Raw genomic sequence first — 24,532 nt, forward strand, 5'->3', positions numbered from 1 at the left:
CCACCCCAGAGGAGGGTACTATGACCTTCAGCCTGGCCAGGCTCAGACCCTACCCAGCCCCCAGGCTGGGAGTGAAAGGGCAAAGGTTGTTCTCTGTAGGCCACTTGCATATGAGTATTTGCTCAACCAAGGACTGGGGGGGGGGGTTGCAAAGCGAACTCCCCAGAGGAAAGGGCTTGAGCAAATCCACTTTCTAGTTTGACTCTGGTGCCCTAGCCTGTGGTCTTGGACAGGTCCCTTCCCCTCTCTCCAAGCCTCAGTTTCTTCACCTATAAAATGGGGTAATAATACCTCCTGTGCCTATTTCTCAAGTAAAGATTATAAGAATAATTTATGTAAAAGATCTTTCTTAAAGTGTTGAGATTAGATTGTGTTGAGAATTTTCTCCTAAACCCCTCTGCCTGCCATTCTAGTAGGGGCTCCTCAGGCTTCTAAGACCAGGAGATGAGGTGGAAGGCATTTCGTTTTGGCCTTGACGGTCAAACAGTCATTTAAACACAATACCAGTAGGTATTTAGTTAGTAATTACTGTAGGAGCAAGATAAATAAGAGAATTTTGATAGGGAGTAAGGCCTAATGGAAAACTCCGTTCAGCACGGTCCCTGTAAGTCACTTCTAGACTTACTCTAGGGTTGCAGGAAGACTTGAACCCTCTGGAAGAGTAAGATAGCTCTGAAGGCCCATCCTTCACACTGCTCTGGGTGAAAGGCCTAATTGCACAGCCTGCCAAGGAAATTGCCAGAAGTGAGGGCCACCAGATAGGCTGTCACATACTTCTACTGAAGAGCCCCCAACTGCCCTAGCCACCAGCCTCCTCAAGCCCCTCCTTAAGCACAGCGTGCGGACACGTCCTTGTAGGTAAAGTGTTGCACGTGCCCGTGCTTGCTTCTTGAAGATAACTTTCCAGAGGTACAATTTCCTGGGTCAAAGGGCAGTAATCCTGTGGGTCTCTGTAAACCATCTTGCCAAATTGCCCTTCAGAAAGGCTGTATCTGATGACCCAAGATGCCCCCCATGTTCCGATGAGGCTGTCTGCACTCAAAGGGGCAGGGGTCAGAAGGGCAGGGATCAGGGTTGGGCGGTTGCCTCCGTTCTGTGGCCATTTACGAAGTTGCCCCAAGACTCCCCAGTGTGTCTCTGTCTGGTGGGGTGGGAATCAATCCATGGGTTCACGGGGGGCTCTGCAGCTTCAGGCCCTTCTGGGGAATGGGGATCAGTTTGTGGGCATCGGGGTGATGGGGGACCTGGGAGCATAGCTGGCCTGTCTCTGACTTTTGCCCTCTGGGGCCCACGGAGGGAGACACTGAATTCCTGACTTCTCAGCCTGGAGACGTGGTTGCCCGGGCCTGGTAAGGGGCCTGCCCTGCTGCAGGGTGAGGGCCCTGCAGAGGTGGGGGTCCCAGACGTGGGGCCAGACTTGAGTGGGTATAGCTGATGGGAGCTCGCCCCAGGCGGCTGGGGAGGGTCCCTGTGACAGTCGCTCTCTCCCCGCAGGATGGCCGAGCCTCGATTTAACAACCCCTACTTCTGGCCCCCTCCTCCCACCATGCCCAGCCAGGTAAGACTGAGCGAGCGTCGCCCTCCGGCCGCCCTCCCCCTCTTGGAGCTGCTCTGCTTTGCCCCGGGCTTCGGCCCGGCCCACGGGGCTCAGGGCTCAGGGCTCGCGGCTCGCGGGGGACCGGCGGCCCGGGGAAGGGGCCCGGCGCGGCCCCAACCCCCTCAGTGCCTCTCCTCTCCCGCCCGCAGCTGGACAACCTGGTCCTGATTAACAAGATCAAGGAGCAGCTGATGGCGGAGAAGATCCGGCCGCCTCACCTGCCGCCCACGTCGGCTTCGTCGCAGCAGCCGCTGCTGGTGCCGCCGGCGCCGGCCGAGAGCAGCCAAGCCGTCATGTCGCTGCCCAAGCTGCAGCAGGTGCCGGGGCTGCACCCGCAGGCCGTGCCGCAGCCCGACGTGGCGCTGCACGCGCGGCCGGCCACCAGCACCGTCACAGGTACGGCGGGCCGGGAGTGGGCGGGGCCGGCGAGGACGGGGCGGGGCGGAGGGAGCCCGCCCTCCCCAGGCCCCGGCCAGTCTGGGAGGACAACCCTCCCCTCCCCGCCCCAGCCTTCCCCCATCCCACCCCACGCGTGACATTGACAGGACGGGGGCGGGTCAGTGCCAGATAACTTAGGGAATCCAGAGAAGAACCTTGACCAGACCCGCCGTGGGTGAGGGGGAAGGGTTTATGTGCAGGGAAAGGTTGGCTGTTGATGAGGGAAGCGGAGCAGGAAGAGGGAACAGCTCGTGCTACGCGGGTATGTGTGTAGAAAGCAAGCGTAGGGTGGGTGGAAGGGCCAGGTGATGATGATGGTGACTACACTCACAATATGGCAGCTGACTCCAGTTGAGCACCAGCGTGTAGCCAGCAGTGTGCCTTTATTACTCCCAGCAGTCCTGTGAGGTGGGTAGTGCTAGTACTAGGTTGAACAGTCGACCATTTTTGACTTCTAAGACAGCACTTTCGTGTGCACCCTAACCTCTCCATTTAACGGATGAGGAAGGTGAGCCAGAGTTGCACAGTCGGTAGGAGGCAGACACAGGCCGTGTGGGTCCAGAGCCCATGTGGGTTCTAGAGTCCATTGGCTCTAGCTGGTCCTGCTGACACTAGAGAGGAAGCCGACCAGATGTGAAGGGCCTTGTGGGCCACCCCTGCAGTTTGGACTTTACCCTCCGTCAGTGGGGAGCCATGAAAGATTTGTAAGTAGGGGAGGGAGATGCTCAGAGTTGGGTTGGAAAGCTGAGTCTGGCTGCGAGGTGGGGACTGGCTTGGTGAGAGGGCAGGAGGCAGGGAGATCTATAGGAGAGGGTGGTGGCCTGGACCAGGCAGTGACAGTGGGGATGGAGAGAAGGGGACAGATCTGAGACACGTCGAGGGAAATGGACAGGACTCGATGCTAGACTGGACATAGGGGTGAGGAGCAGGAAGAAGTGAGGGGGCATCCCAGGCACCGCCAGGGAAGTGGGATCACAGGAGGGGGTGGGGGAAAGAGGTGAGCTCAGTGTTGAGTAGGTTGGGACTGGGGTGCTGGGGGCATCCTGAGGCATTGTCACGGGGCTGGGTCTGCCTGATGCCTACCTCAGAGCCTGGTGGACAGGCTTTCTCCGGAGGCCACAGCAGCCAGGCCTTTGTTCCTCCCCTGGCTCACCCCTACCAACGGCCGGGTGCCTCTCTCCTCATTCCCCCCTCCTCTCAGACGCCCAGGAATTATGGGGCCCAGTGAGCCTCCCTGAGGCCCCAGTGACACTCTGCGCATTCCCCCCTTATTATGACTTTATTAAATTTATTTTTCTCATTATAAAAGTAATATTAAAAAAGTAATATAAGCATATTAAAAGAAATTTGGAAAAAAGAAAAACTAAGGGAAAAAACCCACTCATAATCCCAGCTCCTAACCCAGCCGCTTAGAGAGCCCTTTGGTTCATTTCCTTCCTTTTCCATCTTTTTTGTTTATTTTTTAATATGTGTGCGTGTTTTGCTGAGCTTGTAGTAGGGCTGTACCCGTGACTTTAACTTGCTGTCATAAGCATTCTATCATAAGCATATTTAATGCTTTTTTTTAATTATAAAGGTAATGCATAGTCCTTACAGAAAATTGAGAACTCGCAGACAACCTGAAAGGAGAAAAAATTAGTCCTAGTCCTACTACTGTTAGCATTTTCATATGTTTTCTCTATAATTTATTTTGCTTTATCCTTTAATCACAGATGTAAAAAATGGATGAATTCACCAGGTAAAAAAATCAAATAATATAGAAGCAGCTAGATAAAGTATGGAAATGTCCTTTTGCCAGAAAAGTATTCTTCCTCCCTAGAGTGAGCCATCTTTCATACACAAATTGAGTTGGATGTGTCTTCTCAGATCTCTTCCTGTACATTCACACACACATGTGTATTGTCTATTACATACATATGAGGTTTAGGTGTGTGTGCTTTTAAACAGATGGGTTCATACCGTCTATGATTCGCTTTTTCACCTGACAGCGGCACATCCGGGCATTCTCTCTGCGTCACTGCACAGAGTCTTTCTTGTTTTTGTGGCTGCCCAGTCCTTCACAGTGAGGATGGCCCACATCTCTTTACACAGCCCCTGCTGAGGACAAACAGGTTGTGTCCAGTTTTGTCTGAGCAGAATTTTATATGGAAGGGCCCTGTACACAGATGTTTGTGCTCATGGGCAAATATTTCCTTGCGGGCAATTTCTAGAAGTTGTGCACATCAGGGGCGCCTTGGTGGCTCAGTCAGTTAAGCGTCCGACTTTGGCTCAGGTCATGATCTCACGGTTTGTGAGTTCAAGCCCCGCTTCGGGCTCTGTGCTGACCACTCAGAGCCTGGAGCCTGCTTCAGATTCTGTGTCTCCCTCTCTCTCTGCCCCTCCCCCATGCAAGCTGTGTCTCTGTCTGTCTCTCAAAAATGAATAAATGTTAAACATTTTTTTAAAAAAATTGGGTACATTGACACATCAATGGCTTGTACCAAACAGCCCTCCACTGAGGGTGATAGATGTATCCTTCCACTGCCAGTGGGTGACACAAACATGTGTCCATCTCTGGAGCTTACCTTTTTCGATGAGTAGATTTTTGGTTTCTTTTTTATTTCTTAAATTTTTTATTTTTTAAAAGTCTTTATTTTTGAGAGAGAGAAAGAGAGCATGCACACAAGCAGGGGAGGGGAAGAAAGAGAGGGAGAGACAGAATCCGAAGCAGGCTCTAGTCTCTGAGCTATCAGCACAGAGCCTGACTTAGGGCTTGAACTCACAAACCGTGAGATCATAACCTGAGCCAAAGTCAGACACTTAACTGACTGGGCCACCCAGGTGCTCCTGGTTTCTTTTCAAAAGAAGCAATGTTTTAGTCATGCAATAGATACTATTTTCATCTTTTGTCTGTTTAACCTGATATTGTAATGTTTCTAGTCCCCCCCTCCCTTTTTTCAGTGTTTATTTATTTTTGAGAGAGAGACACAGAGTGACAAAGTGCAAGCGGGAGAGGGGCAGAGAGAGAGGGAGACACAACATCCCAAGCAGGCTCCAGGCTCTGAGCAGCCAGCACAGAGCCCGATGCTGGGGCTCGAACTCACAAACCTTGAGATCATGACCTGAGCTGAAGTCGGGTGCTCAACCGACTGAGCCACCCAGGGGCCCCTGTAGTCCCCTCCTTTTTAAAAGAATAACTTTTATTAACAAAAGTTTATTTTATTTTTTTCCTTTTCCCTTTTTTAAAGGTTTTTTTTTTAAGTAATCTCTACACCCAGTGTGGGGCTCAAACCCACAACCCCCAGATCAAGAGTTGCGCACTCCAACTAAGCCAGCCAGGCGCTCCTATATATATATCACAGAAGTTTCTTTAAAAGTTCATTGTCAAAGAATCAAAGTATAGCTAAGTAAACAAAACAAAACAAAACAAAACACATTTAAAAAAAAATTACTCCTAATTGCGTTATCCACATCACTTTTGGTACATCTTCTCCTACTTAGTTTTTCTGTGCATACATAGGCCATTTTGTTGTTTGTTTTGTGTGTATATTTTGTTTTACAAGCATAACCTCTTTTTATTTTTACTTATTTATTTATTTTTAATGTTTATTTATTTTTGAGAGAGATAGAGCTTGAGCGGGGGAGGGGCAGAGAGAGAGGGAGACACAGAATCCGAAGCAGGCTCCAGGCTCCGAGCTGTCAGCACAGAGCCCGACACAGGGCTTGAACTCACAGACCGCGAGATCATGACCTGAGCCAAAGTCGGATGCTCAACCGACTGAGCCACCCAGGCGCCCCATAATAACCTCCTTTTTAATGGACACTTAATGTTCAGTAGAGAAAACTGATCACAATTTATTGACCCCTTCCCTAATGTTACACATTTCAGTTCCTCTAGCGTTTTGCTATTGCACATAACACAGTAGTGAACATCTGTGTGCTTGTTTTTTTTCTGCAGTTTGAAGTATTTCCAAAGTGCCTCTGTTACCAACCCAGTTTAGTCCTTAGGTATCTAAGGCATCCTACACACAGACACACAGCCTCTCATTTAGTTCCCCCTGGGGTGATTTACGAAGGGAAGTGGGGGGGTGCTTAGAAAGGCCTCTGCAGCTGCCCCCACCCCATGTCTTCCACAGGTCTGGGGCTCTCCTCCCGGACCCCGGCTGTGAGCACGTCCGAGTCGAGTGCAGGCACGGGGACCAGCACCCCGTCCACGCCTACCACCACCAGCCAGAGCCGCCTCATCGCCTCGTCCCCCACCCTCATCTCAGGGATCACTAGCCCCCCCCTCCTGGACTCCATCAAGACAATCCAGGGCCATGGCCTGCTTGGCCCCCCCAAGTCCGAGCGCGGCCGCAAAAAGATCAAGGCGGAGAACCCAGGGGGGCCGCCCGTCCTCGTAGTCCCCTACCCTATCCTGGCCTCGGGCGAGACTGCCAAGGAGGGCAAGACATACAGGTGGGGGTCTTGGTGGGAGGGGGTCCACGTGGGCGTGGGGTGGAGGCTCACACCAAGGGCTGCCCTAGGAGCCCAGCAGCTGGGGCTGGAAAGAGGGACTGCAGAGGCTGAGGGTAGGGGCCAGGTCCAGAGGAGCGGGGTCTCCTGGTGAGCCCCACCCGCAGCCCATTCACAGGCAAGCTGGGGCTATCCCCCCATGCATATGTGGGGTTGCCAGAGGCCAACCTCATCACAACCTGGTGTCGTGGGAGTCCTGTTCTTCCTCCCTTCAAGCTCTCGACCCTCAAGTTGGAATCATCTGGGGAGCACTCAGAAAATGCCAATCCCAGGGCAGCACCTCCAGAAATTTTGATATAATTGGTTAGAGGGGGGACATGCAGAGGGCCAGTGAGCCCCTCTTGAAAGCTCCCCAGATGATTCTGATGTGCAGCTGGGAGGAGGACTTCTTACTCTCAAAGTTAGGGCATGTGGCCCTGGGCACACCTTCCCAGGATTGCCAGGCCTGTCTTCCCTGGGAAATGGAAACCGTTTCCCCCACTGCCGGGAATGGGCCCCTGGGGGAAGAGCCTTTGCCTCCAGATTGGAGGGTGTCCAGGCTGGGAGCCTGTACCCCTTGGCTCCTCACAAGGAAGCTCTGTGCCCAGGTGCAAGGTCTGGGTGCTGTGGAAGGTGCCCTGAGCAGTATACTGGCAGAGGGCAGGGGCGGGGCGGGGGTGGTGGCAGTGGCCGTCTTCCCAGGTGTGAATGTGCCTCTTACCCCACAGGTGTAAGGTGTGCCCGCTGACCTTTTTCACCAAGTCTGAGATGCAAATTCACTCCAAGTCACACACCGAGGCCAAGCCCCACAAGTGCCCGCACTGCTCCAAGTCCTTTGCCAACGCCTCCTACCTGGCCCAGCACCTGCGCATCCACCTGGGCGTCAAGCCCTACCACTGCTCCTACTGTGATAAGTCCTTCCGACAGCTCTCCCACCTCCAGCAGCACACCAGGTGAGTGGCCCCGCCTGGTGCTGCACCCCCTGCAGCCGATTTCAGCTCAGCACCTGCGCCGGGTGCATGGACCTGGTGCAGGTGGGGCAAGGACCTTCTCTAGGTGCCCACTGCCCCGAGGGTCAAGACCAAACTCCTTTACTTGGCATTTGAAGCCTTTGGTGATATGACCTCTGTGGACCTCACTGGCTTCTGCTGTCACTACTATGCCACCCTTCCCACCGTGTCTCATCTGCTGTGTCCTTTGCCTGAAACACCCTCCCCCATCTTTATCCTTTTTCTCTGGCCTCTCCTAGCCATCTCTCAGTCCAGCCTCCCCACGCCCCGACGGGCCCTACGCATCCCCATCACGGTAGCGATAGGCTGTCTCGTCCTTGCCGGCTTCTTTTCCCAACTTCCAAATATATTGATGACTCTTGAAGGCAAGGGCTTGGTCCCGTCCATCCCCATATCCCCAGGGTGTGGCACGTAATAAGCATCTGGGCATTTGTTTGATATTTGTGGAAGAAATAGAACTATCTTTTATAGGTCATGTGATTCATCCATTTGACAAGTATTTGCAGAGCCTCTACCATAAGACGGACATGATTCTAGGTTCTGGGAGTGCAGCAATGAACAAAACAGACAAAACTCCCTGTCCTTATAGGCGTACAGTCTAGTCGAGCATGTCAGAGAGAGACTCAGAAATACAAATGCTTTCAGGAAAGACAAGTTTTTGCAGGGGAGTACAGACATCAGAAAGACTGACTATCCACCCGCCAAATAAAAACACCATAGGTGTTTAGAGAAACAAACCAAAGGTTACCAAGATTGCAGTTCATCTCTTCAGAGGGGAAGAAACACAGAGGTTTTCTCTCCCCTGGTGATAGCATCTGTGAGCATTGCTATGCGTTGGCCGCTATCTGCTTTGTAAAAGTCAGGGGTAATGTTTTTGTGTGGAGCTTGTAACTTGCAGGAAGTGCTCAAATGTTGTCTCTTTTGAGGACTGATGCTAGACAGAGAGACCCTAGTTTTTATTTTTCGGTTCTTAAAAACTGTTGTTCTTTTTGTGATTTATTCATACGCATCCATTGCCTTTGTGTGCTTTATCGCGGGGCACAGAGTGCTTTGTCTGTTCCTTGGACTCGGAGGCATAATGTGTAGGTTTGATGGTAAGAAACAAATGGCAGAGTGCCAGTAGGACAAGGCATCCGTGGTTTCTCCCGGTCCTGCGCCTCCTGAGGCATAAGGATCTGACCACAGAACTTTCTCTCCTCAGGTTTCTGATTTTTTGTCATTACTTTGATTATTTTTTAAAGTTTGGCCAGTTTTCTGGACACAGGCATGTGTAACGAGGTATTGATGAAGAAAGAAAGTCCTGCTGGTTAGAGCATACGATACTAAGGTTTGAGAGCTAACTTCCGTCAGATTTCACAAAACCCCTGGGTCCTCCTTTTAATCTGTGTGTGTGAAAAAATTCCTCATGATATTATTTAAGATCAGTAACCTAGAAGGATCCAGTTCACCTGTTGGGTTGTGCCTGTACAGCCTGTGATGGAAAGGGTACCTTGTTTTTGGAGACACCCCCCCCCCAAACTCAGTGCGTTGGCGTTTCGGGCTGGCAGGAGTAACTTCATGTGTAACCTTGAAGGCTGGGGTTCCATAAGCCAGGGAGCAGATCTGGTCCAGTTTCCTGGAGCCTTAGGGAGCCCACATTCCCACATGTGAAGGACAGTCCTTGTGTTTTACTATCAGGCTTATAGTAATCTAATACTATAATGAAATGAAATTTGTCTTCAAATGTGACATTTCTGGCATGGTGGTGGTTACAAATTTGACTTACCCAATTATATCCTGTTGGGAAGGAGGACAGATTCTTACTGGCCCTATTTACCAAACTAATGGTCACGAAGAGCAAATGGTCGCAAATTGTTGGCAGTTGGTCGGAGCAGGTTTTTTTTTTTTTTTAATATTTATTTATTTTTGAGAGAGAGAAGGAGACAGAGTGTGAGTGGGGGAAGGGCAAAGAGAGAGGGAGACACAGAATCCAAAGCAGGCTCCAGGCTCTGAGCTATCTGTACAGAGCCCGACGTGGGGCTCGAACTCAAAAACCGTGAGATCGTGACCCGAGCTGAAGTCGGTCGTTTAACTGACTGAGCCACCCAGACACCCCGGTCTGAGTATTTTATTCCTTGTTCAAAGATAGCTTAAATTGAGGATTAGAGGTAGACCAAAGAAGAAATGGGTTTTCTCATATGCCCTTTAGGAAATAGAAATTAACCCCAACTAAATCACTTTCATTCCGTCCAAAGTCATAATTCCTGTTCTGCTGATCTCGGGTGGTTAGCCTGCTTTGCCAACTTGCCTGCTTCTGGAGTGAAGACTCTGGGACCCTGGCTTGGCCTCACACGGTGTCTGCTCGAGGTGATGGTGTCCGTTTGCCCATTCATCTGTTCTCTGGAGCGTAAAGAACTGAGTGCGTGTGCTGTAGTCCTCTACTGAGCCCATAATCTCTTGATGTCTTCTTCAGAAGACTCAACTTCAGACCTGAAGCAGAGGTCTTTTGGCGGGTGTGAGGGGGACCTCAGATCTGTTGCTGAGACCAAATGACTCTGGTCCATTTATTGTAACAATCAACAATGTCAGAGTGGAGGAGAGTGTAGTCTTTTATTACGATATATTGCATGATCAATATTTAAGATTAAGAACAGATTTTAGGCAGCAAGGGCATTGACCCATCTTCAGACGCTTTTAATTTATCTCATAAGACGTGTTATAACTGTCACTAATTGGTAAGTGTAGTTAGTTAAATGTAGAACAAAATCTTTTTTTTTTTTAATTCAAGTTGTTAACATACAGTGGAGTATTGTTTTCAGGATTAGAACCTAGTGATTCGTCACTTACATATAACACCTAGTGCTCATAAGGACATGTCTTTTTGATTTTTATTGTACGTGAAAATAAGTTACTGTTTTTTGGTCTCCATTTTAAAAAGTGCCCAAATGTATATATTTATATTATATAGCATATATAATTCTGTATGATATACTATATAATCGTATAAGTTACATATTATCATACATATAAAATGAATATAAGTGTATAATACATTTTCTCTATGTATATACACACATAAAATATAAAATTAATGCAGGGAGATTGGCCATCTCTTCTTTTGATTTGCCAGCTGCCTTACACTAGTATCTTCATAGGACAGCCCTCGCTCTAGTGTTTGGCTAACTAAAAATACAGAAAATACAAAACCCTCAATCATTTGGAGCATCCCCTCTTTTAGTAAAGCAAAGAAGGAACTCTTTGGTGTTGCCTGGTGGCCATCTGGAAAGTCCAAGAGCGTTTGGGTGTAAAAGATACTTTGATAACATTATTCTGATTGGGGGCCTGGATTCGAGAAGGCTAGGGCACAAGGTGGGCAGCCTAGGTAAGGTATGAGCATTGGTTTGGTAGTAATGGGGCACCTGGGTGGCTCAGTCGGTTGAGCGTCTGACTTCAGCTCAGGTCATGAACTCGCGGTCTGTGAGTTTGAGCCCCGGTTCGGGCTCTGTGCTGGTAGCTCAGAGCCTGGAGCCTGCTTCGGATTCTGTGTCTCCCTCTCTCTCTGCTCCTCCCCTGCTCACGCTCTGTCTCTCCCTCTCAAAAATAAATAAACATTCAAAAAACAATTTTTTTTAAATGGGGCGCCTGAATGGCTCAGTAGGTTGGGCATCTGACTTCGGCTCAGGTGATGATCTCACGGTTTGTGAGTTGGAGCCCCGCATCAGGCTCTGTGCTGACAGCTCAGAGCCTGGAGCCTGCTTCGGATTCTGTCTCCCTCTGTCTCTGCCCCTCCCCCACTCATGCTTTGTCTGTCTCTCTCTCTCTCAAAAAGAAACTTAAAAAAAAAAGAAAGAAACACAGTAGCAAGTAGTGATAATTAGGAGGAATCCTAGTTTTTTCAGACGTAAACCTTTGTTTTAAAATACTCATCAAGATCGTGACCAAAAACGCAACAAAAATTTCACAGGCCTTTGAAGGAGGGGATTTTGCTGATGTTCCTTATCCAGGGATTGCTCTCCATTCCCAAGGACACACATTTTTTTTTTCCTCGAGTGATTTGAGTGCATAATGGTGGGAAACCAAACAAGCAATAGAAGAGGGTCCTATTAACATTAGAGACAAATTGTTAGTCATTAGACAGTGACACATATAATTAAACCGATGTGTCCTCACCCAGTGACAAAGAGGTGGGTGTCCCGAATACAAGTTCCAGAATCCGTTAGACAAACAAACAAACAAAGAGCTAAACACAAAGAAGCAACCAGATTCCAGGTTCCTTGTTTCCTGCCCTGCCGTTCCACAGAGACTCTTTCCTGCTTTTTGCCCCTCCGTGGAAAACCAGACAGTCAAGGCACATAATCAAATCCATCTTCCAAGGGTGATGCCAGTAATGAGGGGAATAAAAGAAGGTCACGTCCAAGGCCGAACCAGCCCTGGTTACGTAATAGAAATAGAGTTAGAAACAGGTTGAGCAAGATGACTCTGGTTATGGAGAAAGATGTGCCTGGAAGCATTCTGGGGGGCAACGTGGTTTCGATGTGCTGAAGCACTTTGGTGGGGCTCTCCTCCGTGAAAGGAAGACAAAACAAGTAAGGAAACGCAGGTAGCTGGCAGAGTGTTCCAGAAGTCCAGAGTTCAGGGGTGGCCCCGTAAATAATAAAAACCACATGTATTTCAAAAGAAAGTCAGCAGAACTTTGCAGAGAGTCTGGTCAGCGTAGAAAAATGGCATCTGTCACACCTGCGACAGCAGTGGGCGCGAGGGCGAGGTCATGTACCTGCAGTCTTACAAGGCAAAAGTCGGGGATCGCACCCGTTTTGTGAGTGGGTGGGTGAGGTCTAGGAAGAGGCTCGAGTGACCGGATGTGTTTGTCTATTCAGGCTGCAGACCGGTTTGCGTTTGTGTTCTCAGCTATGTGACGTTTGTGTGCGTGTGCCGGGGTAGGCGTACTGGTGGCAGGGGTAGGCGTCGTTCCGTTTTTCTCGAGTCTGATGATCGTAACGGTAGTCAAATTCTACCCACAACTAGCGTGTGTCCAGGACGCCCGTGTGCCTGGCCCCGAGGCGGGTGTTTCCATACGAAGTCCTCCTGTAGTGTGAAGCTGTGTTTCTAAAGAAGAGGTAGCGAATCTGAAAAGTGGCACGGAGAGTGAGTCATCTCAAGGAAGGTTAACTTGTGCTAACCCTACCGTTGTGTTAGTTCCAAAGCATTCACCCGGCTGAAGTCGTTCAGTGTACTTTATTACCTGGGAAATAAAAGAAAAAATGAGAACTGATGAATTGTCCATAATTTTATTTAAACATTGAATAAGTTCTCCTTCTTGGTTTGTATAACCTGTTTATCTTAAATAGAAAGTATCTCATGAACACCCTTCGAAGAAGTCACTGAATCCTCACGGTCATTACAATCCGTATTATTATCGCCATTTTCGGACTGAGGAAACTGGGTTGAGGGAGGCAAAGTCACTTGCCCAAGGTCACTGTGCTACGAGGAGGCAGAAGTGAGATTTGAGCCCAGATTCCCCCAGGAGCCCGTGCGTCACAGGGAGGAAGGGGCTGCGGATGAAGCTCCTATGGGTGGAGGTGCCAGCTACCGCAGGGCGAGTCTTCGGGGCCCCAGGGTGGGGGGCTGCGGCGGTCCAGGGGCACTGATTTCAGCTTGGCTCCCCTGCGCTGCCTGTGGTCCGCACATGTGAGCACATGTGGGGAGCGGGCTGGGTGCTCCCCTACAGAGAAGATGCCCTGCGGAGACAGGAGTCTGATGTTGGAACTGAGCAGGGGTGGAGTCGGGGGAGGTGTTCCCGGCAGGGGCGGCAGCATGAGCACAGGCTCAGAGGCTTGCTGGGGGGGTGGGGGGGGCGGTGTCTTCATGTACGTAGCTCACTGGAAAGTTGGAAAGACTCCCTTCCAGGGAGAGCAGTGGTGGAGGGGGAGGCTTTAGAAACCAAGGCCTTGAATGCTGGGTCACAGGGTTTGGACTCTGTCCTGGAAAAGGGGGAGACAGTGGAGGTCACCAGGCAGGGCCATGACGAGGTCAGATCCCTGCGCTGCTGCTGTGGCGGAGGCCAGGAGGGGAGAGGCTGCTGCTGGGAGTCCAGGGAGGAGGCCAGGCAGCTGTGGTACTGGGACTGGGAGGCCACAGGGGGCTTCCCGTCTCCAGAGGGCTTGGCTGGGGCCCTGAGGAAGGACCTTTGGAGGGTGCAGTCAGTCAACAAATACTTGCATCCTGTATCTGAGGATGGATGTCATTGGCTATGTTGAGCATATTACTGTTGCCAGTGACCGACATCAGAGAGAAAACCCTCTTTGATTCAGTCCCTGCCTATGTACAGGGTCCTCTTGGCTGGGCCCTGGGGTGATGCTGGTGAACAAGCCCAGGGGAGCCCTTGTCCTCAGGAGGCAGCCCGGGAAACAGTGACTAGGCAGTGACAAAATACACATTGCTTGGGGGTGGGCTGCAGGGCCCAGGCCTGCTGTGGGGGCTCAGGGAAGGCCGCCCAATCGGGGGCTTTTACGCTAAGAACAGGAGTGTGGGTTTTCACCGGGTATTAGCTGGGGAAGAGTGTGCCCGGAAGAGGAGGCAGCCTGGATAAAGGGAGGAGCTTGGAGTCTAGTGGGGTCGGGGAGGCTGGTGGGGCCAGAGGCTGGGGGCAGGGGAGAGGAGCGGTGGGAGGCAAGGACTCTGGGGTGAGCCCTGGAGGGGTTAAGACAAAATCAGCACATGCCCTGGGGTCCCTTAGTCCCCTCTGCCACCTGACCCCAACTGAATGAATTCCCTAGCCCTGAAGGGGGTGAGGGGAGGATGGAACGGAGGGGTTGTGTCAGTGCAGATGACCATTAAGGTCCTTCCATTGTGGGGACAGGGTGCCATGGTTGGAATGATGTCTCCAGATACATGACATCCAGAAATGTGCAGGTAGAATGGGGTTCTCAAAATCAGGCCAACCCAGCTCCACTTGGCAGGTTTCTGTGCAGCCTGTGAGCTGGCTCTGGCCTTGGCATCTGAGCCTGGGCCCTGTGCTTGCCCTCCTCCCTGTTGCGTAGAGGAGATGGTGGGCGGGGGCGGGGGGGGGGAGTGACCCCTGTACTGAGGATGCATCCGGATCACAGGTTTGGTGGGCAGAATCATTAGTCAGACAAGGTTGCCGGGTGAGAAATGGATCTTGGACCAGGATGTAGGGTGCATAGGAGCAGGGAGGTGAGGCCAGAGCACACGATGAAGGGCCTTGAATGACACACTAAGGAATCTGGACTCTTCCCGTGTTCACGGTGGGCAGCCAATGTCTTCCTGATGGCGGGGAATGTTGTTTATTCAAGCCTATCCAGCATGGGGCCTGCTGGGACAGGGACCTTAGTTTGATGAGTTTGTTGATGGGCAGAGCAAGCCGCCTCGGTGAGGTGGCCTGGGGCATTAGGGACACCGTGTGGCCAGGGCTGGGTTCTCCCTTCCCTTGATGCTTGGTGGCAAATTAGGCAAACAGCGTTCAGGACGGCCAGCATTTCACGGCCCACCTACTTGGCGGAGAGGATTTGCCAGAACAGGTGACTGAAGACAAGCTCAGGCTGATCGCGGAGGGCTTGCACGGAAGATGGGGCTCTGGGGCGTCTGCGCACCTGTCCGGGCCCACCTCCGTCCTCACCTGGGCCCCCTGGGCTGTCAGGCAGGCACGAGCAGCACCACTGACCTGAACAGAAAATCCAGCCGTCCACCTTTGAGTCATCACTCTGGAGTCACCTGCTCAGTGAGGCCCACCCTGACCTCGTGTTTAAAACTGAATCCCCACCCCCCGGCATCCGTGCTCCCCCCCCCCACCTTATTCTCTGTCTTCTCACAGCACTTATTACCTTCTATGTGGGATTTACTTACTTATTTCATGTTTGTTGTTTGTTTCCATGAGGCAGTGGTTTTTTGTCTGTTTTGTTCATTCTAAGTACCAAGCGTGGTGCCTGGCACAGGGCTACCCAGCGTAATGAATGTTGAGTGAATGAATGAATGAATGAATGATGGTAATACTGGCAAGTGTTGACTGAGTGCGGACTTTGTGCCAACACTTGGCCAAACCCCTTAACACGTATTATCTAACGTAATCTTCACAAAGTGACGTGAGGTCATATTTTTATGCTCATTTTGCAGATGAGGAAACCGAGGCTCAGTGATTTTTCCCAGGGTCGCCCAGCTAGTAGCTGGTGCAGCCAGGATGAGAACCCAGGAGTGGGAGGGGACAGAGGGCTCACAGGAAGGACAGAGAGGGCTGAACTGCCGGGCCTCCCCGTCCTGCATTCTCTCGGTAGCTGGGGTGACCAGGTAGCCATCCCAGACATGAATCTGATGTGGGGACAGGGCAGGGGACAGAAGTTGGGGGCCAGTCAGAGACATTTCCTTCTGAAGGCAAGAGGCAGAGTGGACAGGCACGTTCCTGGCAAAGCTGTGGATCTGTGTTCTTTCAGTGGTGGTCTGTAGGTGGGTTTTTAAGAAGAGAGGGGCAGAAAGCAGTCAACGTGGGCCCCTGAGGCTGGGGGGCTGGGCCGGGTGTCTGAGTGGGCGCTGGCGGTGGGCGGGGTTCAGCAGGGAGCTGTGGGGAGCAGGAGGGCTCTGGTTACAGACGGGCAATGGGAGGCCAGAGAAGGAAGGAGAAGGGGGTACCTGTGAAGTCCCCGGCCCTTGCCTGGGGCTCTCTGGGAGTGTATGGAGTGGAGACAGGGCGGCTTGGGAGTCAGATATATGGTGCAGGCCATCCAAGGGCCTGGGGGGCCGGAGCCGGCCCACGGTATCTGTCAGGGACTCCACCTCACTGCCCATTGCAGAATCCACACAGGCGACAGACCCTACAAGTGCCCACATCCTGGCTGCGAAAAGGCTTTCACTCAGCTCTCCAACCTCCAGGTGAGTGCCCGCCTGCCCCTTGCCTTGCCTGGCCCCCTGCAAAGGGAGCCCAAGCCGGGATGGGGCTGGGGGGAGCCCCGGCTGGCCCCTGACCCCTTTGTGCTCCCCGCAGTCTCACCAGCGCCAGCACAACAAGGACAAGCCCTACAAGTGTCCCAACTGCTACCGGGCCTACTCGGACTCCGCGTCCCTGCAGATCCACCTCTCCGCCCACGCCATCAAGCACGCCAAGGCCTACTGCTGCAGCATGTGCGGGCGGGCCTACACCTCGGTGAGTGCCTGGGGTCCTCGGGGGACCTCTTCCTTTCCCGTGGCCTCAGCCATCTTGATTCTCCCCACTTTGCAGACAAGGAAACCGAGGCCCAGAGAGGGGAAGCGACTCCCCGAGATCACGATGAGTGGCAGAGCCAGGGTTTCGGCTCCCCAGTTCTGTTTCTGGCTGCCCTGGGCCGAGCCTCCAGCCTCTTGGCGGCCTGTAGCCGCCTGGTTTCCTCCAGGCCCCGGAACACTGAAGGCAGTGGTGGGGGGCCAGGCACCCTGCTCTCCAGAGCCAGAGCCGGGGAAGGGCCTTCCCTGCTGGGCAAGCTACAACCCCCATCGTGGCCACAAGAGGGCGCAGTGGCTCGGCCCAGAGCTTCCTCATCTCAGGAAAGGCCTGAGCAGTACCAGAAAGGTCATCTCATCCAACCCTCTGTCCCTGGGTGGGAATTTCCCTAAGCAAGGGCCTTTCAGCAAGAAGAAGGAGGCTGGGCAAATCACCTGAGTGTGTGCGCGTCTCCAGCTAATCAGATATTCTGGTTAATAGACCCCCATGCAAATCCAGACAGAGATCACTGAGCCTCAATTTCCTCATCTGTAAAATGACGAGGTAACAGTTCTCAACTCACAGGGCTGTTGGCCAGCAGAGCCAGTGCCTAATAAACATCCGCTAATACGATGATTTATTCTCTCAGTGTTTACTGAACACTTGTGCCAGGCTATTGGGAGTCAGGATGAATCAAACAGACATATTCTCTGCCCCCAGGGAGATTGGACTCTACTGCTGGAGACAGATATTAAACAAGTAACCAACAAATAAATATGGAATGACAAATTATGGTAATTGCTGTAAGCAGGGTTTCTCGTCCTCGGTGCATGTTAACATTTGGGCAGGGTACCTTTGTGCTCGGGGACTGTTTCGTGCATCATAGGATGTTAGATATATCCTTGGCCTCTGTGCACTAGCTGTCCCTCCCCAGGCTGTGACAACCCAAAATGCCAGACGTTGCCAAATGTCCTGGGGCAGGCGGTGAAGTCCCCTCCGCCTGAGAACCACTGGTCTGAAGGAAACATAGGTTGATAAAGCAGCAGGGAGGCTAGAACAGAATTGAGAAAGGGACGTAGGTCTGGGTAGGTCTGGGTAGGTCAGGGGAGGGGGTAACATTTCAATGAAGCCTTGAAGGGTAAGGAGGGTGAGAAACTTCGAAGCAGGAGCACACCCTGAGGTGGAACAAGTGTGGCAGGTTCCAGGAACTGAAAGAGGATTAGGTCACACGGGGCTGTGGGGCCTTGTTAGGGAGTTTGGATATTTGCCAGGTAGAATGGGAAGCCACTGGGGGGAGGGGACTGCCCGGGAGGATATTTTTGAGAGGTCACTGACTGGAGGGGGGCACACGGCGGGTGGTGAGGAGTATGGCAGGTGCCAGCCAGGCCTGTGGTTGCTGAGCACTGGGTTCATGACACTGCTCCCTCCCTGGAGTTCAAAGGGCAGAGGAGAGTTGAAAGACAGAGGGCAGAACCTGCAGGGAAAGGGCCCCAAGGGGAGAGGCAGGGCACCCCAGAGACCTAGGAGCCCCACTCAGCCGGCTGACTGTCAGCTGGTGTTGGCCTCAAGTTCTGGACACCCACCTCCTCACATCTGCTCCCAGGGGAGGGACCACAGGCGTCCATGAGTGAGATTCTAGATGGAGTCTGTCTGAATTCTGGGGTCAGCGGGGGTGTCCCAGTTTACCTGTCTTGCGGTAACTGGACTCTCTAGAACTGGGCCTGACTGGACTCTCTAGAACAAGAATAATTATTTTAAATTTATTTTTGTTTTTAAGTAAAGTATAGTTGGCATGATATTTTTTTAAGTAGGCTCCATGCCCAATGTGGGGCTTGAACTCGGGACCCTGAGATCAAGAGTCACATGCTTTACTGACTGGGCTAGTCAGGTACCCTGACATCTTTTTTTTTTTTTTTAATGTTTATTTTGTTTTATTTTTTTGACAGCGAGAGAGAGAGCGCGTGTGAGAGCGCACGTGCAAGCGAGCAGGGGAGGGGCAGAGACAGAGAGAGGAGAGAGAGAGAGAGAGAGAGAGAGAGAGAGAGAGAGAGAGAGAGAATCCTTAGCAGGCTCCGTGCTGTCAGCACAGAGCCTGACTCGGGGCTCAAAATCATGAAGCGTGAGATCATGACCTGAGCCGAGATCAAGAGTTGGATGCTTAACCAACTGAGCCACCCAGGCCCCCAGTGACATACCTTTAAAAAAAAAAACCAAAAAACATTTTAATGGATTGAATTTTAAACTACTTTAATACATAAAAGAAATATTTTAGAAGAGTGAACCCCCACGTTGCCATTAGCCCCCAGAACCATCAACCAATCTTGGCTCATCCATATCCCTATTTTCTGTCCCTATAATGTCTCTGTAGACATTATGTTGTTTCATCTGAAGATTTTCACTCTGTCTCTAAACATCAGGACTCCTCTTTTTTAACATGTCCACGGTATCTTTACAATTCCCTTAAGTCCTTGGTACCATCAGCTACCCGGTCAGCGTTCACATTTTCTGTCTCCTGAATTAGGCCAGCATTTTGTTTACTTGCAATTTGATTTTGTAATCAAGATCCAAGGAAGATCCCTACATTGTACCCTGTCAATACATCTTTTAGTCTGTTGATCCCCACCCTGTGCCCCTGCCCCCACCCGGGTCGTTTTTTTCTTTGCAGTGTATTCACTGAAGAGTAGTTTCCTAGTTTGCGTGCTGCTGAGGCTTTCCCTCTGGTGGTGTTGATAGCCTGTTGCCACCGCATTTGAGGGCTTCCTCTACATGACTGATTCTGAGCAAGGTGATGTTTGAGACCGGGGGACTCTGTCCTGTGGGGCGAGTGGTGGCTCACCAGGTATTCCCACTTCCTTCCACCTGAGTGTGAGGGCCTCCAGGCCTGCAGGTGAGCCCGCGGGTCCCCTCACGCGCCCAGTTGTGGGTGCCTCAGGTCAGACTCAGAAGAGCCGTGGGGACAGTCAGGGGACGAGCCGAGCATGCCCAGTTTGTGCTTCCCCAAGTCACCGGTCCTATCAGGTCCGGCTTCTTCCCAAGGGAGGATTGCGTGGGGTGGTGGGGGGGTTGCAGAGGCCGGGGCTCCCACCACCGCCTGGAATCCAGAGTAGAGACTGGGGGAGGAACAGTCCCCTTGACCCTTACCACGTGCTGGGAGCTCTATCTGCCATAGCGACCCTTTGAGGTGGTTCCTTCAAGAGGAGGCTTGGACATACGAGATGACGTATCTGAGGTTCCACTGCTACGAGGTGGCAGGATCCAGCTCAGACCAAGGCCTCCTGCTTCTCCCTCGCTGGAGCACCAGCCAGATGGGGGCGGCTGTGCTCGATCCCCCAGGCAGGCTGAGGTGCAGCCAGTTGGCCTGGCCCTCAGGAGGTTCAGGTGGGCACTTCTGAGGGACGAGCCTGGTGTGTGCCAGCTCTCCAGCTGGCATGCTGTGGGCTCACAGTCTGGTAAACGGGCCAGCACCCACGCGTGGCGGCAATGTAGCATCATCGCTAGAACTAATGCTCACTGCCCACCTGATGGCCTAGAGCCGGGCTGCTCGCCACCAGCTGGCCCACCTACCACAGAGCCCTCCAGTGGCCACTTGTGGGAACTGCAGCCTCCCCTGCGTGTCTTGCCAAGGGTTGCATGTTCTGAATCTCACCCCTGCCCACAGGAGACCTACCTGATGAAGCACATGTCCAAACACACGGTGGTGGAGCACCTGGTGAGCCATCACTCGCCCCAGAGGACGGAGTCCCCCGGCATCCCGGTGCGAATTTCCCTCATCTGAGCCGACCCAAGGCGCCGCCCCACCCTGCCCACTGGCAGACACAGACCCAGGCAGCACCAGGCCCCAGCTTCCTCCAGGGGCCCTCCAGGAACAGCCGAGCTCTCTCATGACCTTCCTGACCTTCCAGAAAGCCTGGGCTGCAGAAGCCCTGCCCGGTCCAGCTCCGGGGGCGGCCAGGCCAACTGCAAGATTCTGGACTGTTTTGGTGGCATCCAAAGACGATCTCAGAGCACTTTGAACCTCTCTGTTGGGTTTCTTTTTGTTCCCCACCCTCCACTTGCTTCACTGTTTTTGTTTTTAAGTTTGTTTTGGAAATAACAAAAAAGATATTTATTGGCCAAGAAGTTGGTGCTGCTAAGACCGAGAAATGAAAAGAATCGGACAGATGGACACAGAGAACCAGAGGGCAGCGTGGGACCTTCTCTTGCCACAGCCTCAGGTCTTGAGGGAAGGCTCAGGCCTGGGTTTCTGGACTGCAAAGGGGACCCCCCCCCCAGGTGGGAGGGGACAGGAAGCATCTGGAGTGAGCCACTCACCCCTAGGTGCCCAGCTCCAACCTCTCGGGCTACACCCTGGGCATTACTGAGCAGAGGGATGAGGCAGCTCCTGGGGCTGCCCGGGCTTCAGGAGGCAAAACAGGAGAGGGGCTGGGAGATCCGCAGGACCAAAGGGTGCAGCGTTGGGCTGGGCTGGGCACAGGCCCAGGGAAATGGGGTGAGGGTGGGCTGGGTAAGACCTGGCCCTCCACTGCCCTGAAGACCACCCCAGTCTACCTCGGTGCTGGCCAGGAAACCTATTGGCTACCTCTCCCACCATCCCAGACTGTGGGCAGGGGGGTGGGGAGGGAGTGGGCCTAGGCTTAGGACCCCCCCCTCCAGAATTTCCTCCAGATGGGGCAGTGCCCAGGGAGGGGTTATGTGTCTTCCCTGTCATGAAGGGGGGAATCCCCAGTCCAGGCCCTAGGCCCCTCGGCAGGGAAGGGATCCTCGGGGAGGAGGGTCCCAGGAGCAGACCCTGCCCTCAGCCCCCACAGACACACCCCGATCTGAAAGCCATGCGTGTCCATGTATATAGGAACTATGTACAGAGCCCGGAGAAGCCCCCCTTCATCCCCCGGGGAAAAAAAAAAAAAAACTAGACAGAAACTCATCTATATATTCTGTATCTGGAGTTCCGTTTTGAATATTAACTGTGTTATTTTTATACACTTTTTAAGCCTTAACTCGCCATTGATTTACCAGTTTAACGTTTCCTGGGGTTTTTTTTCCCATGGGGTTCTCTGCCCCAGCCCCCACCCCTTTGTTTGACTTGCGTCGTCGGATACTCAGTATTGTAGCTTTTTGTCCGCATGTTACTACCCTGTAAATACGCTGTTATACATACTGTTAACACCCCATTTGCTTTTTTCTATGGGACCTCCAGGCCACCATATCTAGAACTAGTTACCTTATTAAAAAAGAGAAAACAGTCTGTCGGCTTCTCAGTCTGCATCTTGGTGGCAGGGAGGTGAGGGCAGGTGCCCCTCAATGCTTCAGGAAACAGGTTTGCATTCTATTTAAGAGAAGGGGTGGGGAGCAAAATAAAAATCCAGTGTGGGGGAAGACACTACATGGGGCGAGAGACCAAGAATCCCAAACCCTCTGCTCTTTGTATTTCTCTGTTGTGAAGAATAAACTGTACCTGCACCTGGGTGGCGGTGGTGTCTCGCGTGCTCCGTGCGAGGGCGGGGCTGGGGGGCACTTTTCCATTGCTCCTCTCCCCTCCCCCGCCCCCCAGACTTGGGGAAGGAGGGAAATGGCCCCTTCCCGTGGGCTGGCCTCACCCCAGCTGCTGAGCCAAGTGCTCGGTGCCTGGCACCCTATGGCCCCCTATGAAGGAGGCAGAAAACCAAGAGGGTTTTTTTTCGTTTCTGTTTCGTTGTTGTTGTTTTTGCCGAGGATCATGCTGTAATTAAGTGGCAGGAACACACGTCTCACCCAGGTTTGTCTCATTCTGAATGAAGCCTTTTTGGATATATGGGGTCCAGTGGGGTTCACAGCCCCCGCTCCCAGGTGGGGGGGCGGCCACATCCCAGTACCCTGCCTATCTTCGGGGGTCCACCGCAAGTGCCCTGACTGGGACACGATTCCCGTGATTGAGGGAACCAAGAAGTCCCCTTCAACCCACTTTTCCCACGTGGGTCAATGTTTTGATTGTGGAGGAGGGAGATGCGGGAATTAATGACCCCAGAGTTTATCAAGGCTGGTCCTCTGTGGGACATTCTGAGTGAGACAGAAGTGACTCTACCAAGAGTCACCATGGAGCTCGCCTTCAGGAATTCACTCTGAGCCCTCACAGGCCTTGTGAGTCAAGACGTGGCTGCAAGTGTACAAAGTCCAACCCAAACAAGGATTTATTGGCTTTCATAACAGGACAGTGCGGGAGTCAGGCCAGCCTCAGGGCTCACTGTTGTGTCTCCAGCTCTCCACTTTGCTTTGTTCTAAGAGCCGGTTTCACCCTCAGGCTCCTGGGGGGTCAGCAGCTCCAGCCTCACAGGCTCCCCGCGGGGTTTCCTGCAGTCAAGCCTCTCTCTCTTCTAGAAGCCCCAGCAAATATCTGGGTCTTGCTGGTTGGGACGGGGGTAGGTCCCATCCCTGAACCAATCACCATGACCAGAATGTCTATCCTTGATTGGCTTAGACCTAGAGCCCATGCTCTAAACCTGGAGCATCAGGTGAAACCCCAATCTGTAGTACATCTCCCCAAAAGGAAACCAGATGTGTTGACATGAGGAGGGGTAAGTGGATATGGAGTAGCCAGGAACCTGTCTTCGGTAACCTCACGGGCCTCAAGGCGTTCTCGGAAATTGACCTCCCACAGCCTGCTGTGCTAAGGGGTGAGCTCTGGCGGCCATGTTTGCATCACTTGACCCGATCCCAGCCACAACCGAGTGGCCAGCAGTGGACATTTGACTCAGCCGTTGAAGTCTTAGACCGATGGTAGCGATGGTGCCAGCGGGATGCGTTGGCTGTCCTGGTTCACGAGTGGGTTGTGCACACCACACACACGTGGCCGACTCCATATTCGGTGGACGTGGTGGTGTTGAATCGGCCGTGGTGGGGTTTCTACAACAGAAACTGGCGAAGGCTACAAATCTGGGCTTTCTTTTTCCTGGAGGAGCCAGTTGCTAAACATCTGCCAGCACACCACTGGCTGACTCTCCAATCAGATTTTCCGGTCCGTGAATTAGGAAGAGGTCCAGTTCAGGAGCCCGGAAGAGCCCGTGGCCCAGGGGTAGGGACGTGTGTTGGGCCACACACAAGCAGGACAGAGGCAGACAGAAGCAGAGGCGGACAGAGAAGACCTGGATAGAGCCTGTGTCAGACTCGGTTCCTGACTTTGGATCTCCATCTTCCGGGCAGGTTTGATTTCCTGCTTGTTCTCACATCAGTGAATTTAAGTTGCTGGTGGCACGACATCGGGCAAGTCACTTAACCTCTCTGTGCCTGATTTTCTCATACGTAAAATGAGGGAAATGACAGCAACCAACGTATAGGGTGGATGTGGGGATTAAATGAATCAATATATGGCCAATGCTTCAAACTTTGCCCAGTGCAGACTAAGTACCAGTAAGTGTAACTGTTATTATTTGACATGGCCCCGGTGGATCTAAATCCCTTATGACCAGTGAACCCTGGCTAGACAGCTGCTGGTGTTTGGGGATGACATCTGAGCTGGCCTGGCAGGGTGGGGCAGCAGGGGCAGGTGAAGATTTTGCATGTAGAAGCGACACTCCGAGGACTGGGAGGACTGGCAGCTTTTCACCTGCTCACCTGGAAGCTCTCAGGAGCTTCCACTGTCTCTGAGGGCCCCGGCCTGGGTGCTGAGGACGGTGCTGACTGACAGTGACACCGATGGAAGTGGCTGCAGAAGAAGCTTATCCGCCCTTGTTATTCCTGCTTCTGCCCCAAGTCCCTCTAATGTCCCCCCATGGGCCTCTGGGTGAGACAAAGGAGGGAGACACTCCCAAGAGGTTGTCTGTTCCACACTGCATCTTCCTTGACTCTTCCCTGTCCTCAGGAAGGTCTCTACCCACA

At 52.5% G+C, this 24,532-nt stretch overlaps 1 protein-coding gene across 3 annotated transcripts in view; it reads left to right on the plus strand.

Annotated features, from left to right (window-relative positions):
• Positions 1-22,146, plus strand: part of ZNF362 (zinc finger protein 362) — a 40,098-nt gene extending 17,952 nt beyond the window's left edge. For all 3 annotated transcript variants that reach the window (XM_023258429.2, XM_045035500.1, XM_045035501.1), the window contains 7 exons: positions 1,495-1,558; positions 1,747-1,993; positions 6,151-6,472; positions 7,237-7,461; positions 16,299-16,377; positions 16,490-16,648; positions 20,340-22,146. In XM_023258429.2, coding sequence (XP_023114197.1) covers positions 1,495-1,558; positions 1,747-1,993; positions 6,151-6,472; positions 7,237-7,461; positions 16,299-16,377; positions 16,490-16,648; positions 20,340-20,456 — 1,213 coding nt within the window. In that variant the 3' untranslated portion in view covers positions 20,457-22,146. The remainder of the gene's footprint in view (positions 1-1,494; positions 1,559-1,746; positions 1,994-6,150; positions 6,473-7,236; positions 7,462-16,298; positions 16,378-16,489; positions 16,649-20,339) is intronic.
• Positions 22,147-24,532: the final 2,386 nt, after the last annotated feature.

The sequence above is a fragment of the Felis catus genome, chromosome C1 (genome assembly GCF_018350175.1).
Source record: "Felis catus isolate Fca126 chromosome C1, F.catus_Fca126_mat1.0, whole genome shotgun sequence".
Lineage (NCBI taxonomy): Eukaryota > Metazoa > Chordata > Mammalia > Carnivora > Felidae > Felis > Felis catus.